The sequence below is a fragment of the Ipomoea triloba genome, chromosome 7, assembly GCF_003576645.1.
Source record: "Ipomoea triloba cultivar NCNSP0323 chromosome 7, ASM357664v1".
In the NCBI taxonomy this organism is placed as follows: Eukaryota; Viridiplantae; Streptophyta; class Magnoliopsida; order Solanales; family Convolvulaceae; genus Ipomoea; species Ipomoea triloba.
The window spans coordinates 7,900,135-7,904,210 of record NC_044922.1 but is presented as its reverse complement, the minus strand read 5'-3'; the positions used below and the strand labels follow the sequence as shown (position 1 = coordinate 7,904,210).

The 4,076-nt window shown below is 44.1% G+C and overlaps 2 protein-coding genes across 2 annotated transcripts; both read right to left on the bottom strand.

Annotated features, from left to right (window-relative positions):
* Positions 1-1,603: 1,603 nt before the first annotated feature.
* On the bottom strand, positions 1,604-2,122 carry LOC116024062. Its single transcript, XM_031264966.1, has one exon. The coding sequence runs from the start codon at positions 2,120-2,122 to the stop codon at positions 1,604-1,606; it is 519 nt and encodes a 172-aa protein (XP_031120826.1).
* A 1,127-nt stretch (positions 2,123-3,249) lies between these two features.
* Positions 3,250-3,768, bottom strand: LOC116024061. Its single transcript, XM_031264965.1, has one exon. It carries the CDS (start codon positions 3,766-3,768, stop codon positions 3,250-3,252), a length of 519 nt encoding a protein of 172 aa, XP_031120825.1.
* Between the last annotated feature and the right edge of the window lie 308 nt (positions 3,769-4,076).

Here is a 4,076-nt window from a genome sequence, read left to right as displayed (position 1 = left end):
TTTGCAAAACCACTCTTAAATGTTCCTCATGTTCTTCGGGTGTCCTTGAATAGATTAGGATGTCATCGATAAAGACAACCACGAACTGATCTAGATATGGGCGGAAGACACGGTTCATGAGGTCCATGAATACCGCCGGTGCATTAGTCAGTCCAAACGGCATCGCCGTGAACTCGTAGTGTCCATATCTCGTCCTGAAAGTAGTCTTGGGTATATCTTTCTCAGCCACTTTCAATTGGTGATAGCCAGACCTTAAATCGATCTTTGAGAATATCCCAGCTCCCTTTAATTGATCAAAAAGGTCATCAATCCTAGGTAACGGGTACCTATTTTTCACAGTCACCTGATTAAGCTCCCGGTAATCAATGCAGAGTCTTAAACCACCACCTTTCTTCTTAACAAATAGCACTGGAGCGCCCCACGGTGAAACACTTGGCCGAATGTAACCTTTATCTAGCAATTCTTGCAACTGCTCTTTCAACTCCTGCATTTCTTTCGGTGCTATTCTGTAAGGTGTCTTTGAGATTGGTGCAGTTCCTAGTACTAAATCAATTGCAAATTCCACCTCTCTTTTTGGCGGCATGCCTGGTATCTCTTCTGGAAAAACTTCGGGGAAATCTCTCACCACCGCTATTTGTTCAAGTACTTCCTCTATAGAGTCGAGGTCTCTAACCATACACAGATAAGCTTCATGGTCGTTCAGCACATACTTCTTCACTTTCATCATGGATACCAACTTGATTCCTGGCTTGACGGTGAACCCTCGATAGGTCACACGCTTACCCTCAGCACTCCTCAAGGTCACTTGTTGCTTATCACAAGTGATCTTGGCTTTGTGAACACACAACCAATCCATTCCTAGTACTACATCGAGGTCCTTCAACTCGAACTCGATCAAGTTCCCTGGAAAGTTCACACCATTGATGTCGATGGGTACGTCCTTATGAACGTACTTACAAGCCACTACACTACCTGTAGGGGTCTTGACTGATATTTTTATTTCTGAGGTTGGTGCCAATCTTAATTTGTTTATGAAAGCAGTTGATACAAAGGAGTTTGTAGCTCCAGAATCAAATAAAACTAAGGCAGGCACAAAGTATACGAAAAAGGTACCTGTGACCACGTCACTAGCCTCCGCCTGGACCTTGTTCATGACGTAGATGCGTCCCTGCCCACCATTTCCGCCATTATTGTTCTGAGTCTTGTTGTTTCCGCCATTTCTGTTGCCATTTTGATTATTGTATTGACTTCCTCCGCCGGGGTTCCTTCCATTACCACCTCCATTCCTGTTTTGATTTTGTCCAGAATCATTTCCGTCCTTCTTGGCGTAACACTCGAATGCTCGATGCCCCATCTTGTTGCAATTGAAGCACTTGACTACATTTCCTTGACAGTCAACACCCGGATGATCCTTGTTGCACCTTTTACAGTTGTAATGCCTTTCCACCCTGGAATTCCTTTGATTTTGGGGGCCATTAAAATTCCTTGGCCCACCCTTTCCTTGATAGTTCCGGTTCTGATTTGGATTAGAATATTTGGGCCTTTTTTAACCCTGCGAATGATCTTCCTCGCTTCTTTTCTTGCCCCTTCCGTTGACTTCCCACTACCGCTGCTGAACCTGGCAATGGCTGGCAGCCCTGCTATAGGCCTCGTCCAGAGTCTGACATCTGAACATGTTGATCCCCTTCTGAGTATCAAAGTTTAGTCCTCTGATGAACTTGCTTGCCTGGCCATGCTCATCAGGGGCCAGGGTAGGTGCAAACCTTGCTAGGTTGATGAACTCGGTGTAGTACTCCTGAACCGTTCTATTTCCCTGACGCAGGTGAAGGAACTCATCATACTTGGCTGTCCTGACGTGCTCAGGGTAAAACTTCTCCCTCAGAGCCTCCTTAAAGGCTTCCCAACCGAAGGCTGGTGATTGACGCAAGTTCGGGCCAACTGCAGCCCACCAAATATCAGCTCGCTGCTGCAGATAGAAAACGGCTATATCCACACGTTGCTCAGCCGGGCAATCGATAGCATCGAACATCTTGTCGAACACCCGCATCCATTCTTCGAGGATCAAAGGGTCCTCCTGCCCTAAGAAAATGGTTAGATTTCGCTCAGCCACCAGCTTAGCCATGTCGGCTCCATTTCCATTTCCATTCCCATGAGGTTCTTATTTTAAAAGAGTGTCCGAGCTAATCCAGCGCTAGTCGGGACATCCTCCTCATGAGCAGCTTGGTCCCTCCTTGGAGGCATTGCAACTTACTACAAGCAAGGTTCTTATTTTAAAAGAGTGTTTGTCACTCTATTTGCATATAAGCATCTATACACATAAATTATTCATGTATGCTTTAAATCAAGAAATTCAAATAATTGATCACATACCTGGAGATTTACACACCCACGGGTGTAACATACCACATATATAGCAAATAAACGCATATATTATTCAAATAAGCTCACAACCTGTAATACCCCGTATTTTCCTAACATTATTATTTTATCCTAAGGCGTTGACATTCATAAGTTATGATCTCCCGATGTCTCAAAAGAATTATTATAAGTAAGGACAGTTAGTAATAAGCTGCGATCGTACGGGTCACGAATCGTAAAATTTTAGGAACTAGTATTCGGACCCGGTTGTCCTAGGAAATGGATTTTTAGACACCATACTATTATTCTTGAATTTCCTATTTAATTAAATCAGCTCATAGCAGCGAAAATTTATTTTGATCGTACATCGCTAAATTTCGCGGTGTACCAAACCTAGCCCAATTTTGAGGGTTAGTCTGGAATAAATTTTTAGTTTCGGAATTTATTCTATCTGGATTATTTTCTACCGAAAATTCATCTGTTTCAATCCCGATCAGTCCAAGTTGAGATATTTTATTATTTTATTATTTTTTTTCCCTTANCGCCGGGGTTCCTTCCATTACCACCTCCATTCCTGTTTTGATTTTGTCCAGAATCATTTCCGTCCTTCTTGGCGTAACACTCGAATGCTCGATGCCCCATCTTGTTGCAATTGAAGCACTTGACTACATTTCCTTGACAGTCAACACCCGGATGATCCTTGTTGCACCTTTTACAGTTGTAATGCCTTTCCACCCTGGAATTCCTTTGATTTTGGGGGCCATTAAAATTCCTTGGCCCACCCTTTCCTTGATAGTTCCGGTTCTGATTTGGATTAGAATATTTGGGCCTTTTTTAACCCTGCGAATGATCTTCCTCGCTTCTTTTCTTGCCCCTTCCGTTGACTTCCCACTACCGCTGCTGAACCTGGCAATGGCTGGCAGCCCTGCTATAGGCCTCGTCCAGAGTCTGACATCTGAACATGTTGATCCCCTTCTGAGTATCAAAGTTTAGTCCTCTGATGAACTTGCTTGCCTGGCCATGCTCATCAGGGGCCAGGGTAGGTGCAAACCTTGCTAGGTTGATGAACTCGGTGTAGTACTCCTGAACCGTTCTATTTCCCTGACGCAGGTGAAGGAACTCATCATACTTGGCTGTCCTGACGTGCTCAGGGTAAAACTTCTCCCTCAGAGCCTCCTTAAAGGCTTCCCAACCGAAGGCTGGTGATTGACGCAAGTTCGGGCCAACTGCAGCCCACCAAATATCAGCTCGCTGCTGCAGATAGAAAACGGCTATATCCACACGTTGCTCAGCCGGGCAATCGATAGCATCGAACATCTTGTCGAACACCCGCATCCATTCTTCGAGGATCAAAGGGTCCTCCTGCCCTAAGAAAATGGTTAGATTTCGCTCAGCCACCAGCTTAGCCATGTCGGCTCCATTTCCATTTCCATTCCCATGAGGTTCTTATTTTAAAAGAGTGTCCGAGCTAATCCAGCGCTAGTCGGGACATCCTCCTCATGAGCAGCTTGGTCCCTCCTTGGAGGCATTGCAACTTACTACAAGCAAGGTTCTTATTTTAAAAGAGTGTTTGTCACTCTATTTGCATATAAGCATCTATACACATAAATTATTCATGTATGCTTTAAATCAAGAAATTCAAATAATTGATCACATACCTGGAGATTTACACACCCACGGGTGTAACATACCACATATATAGCAAATAAACGCATATA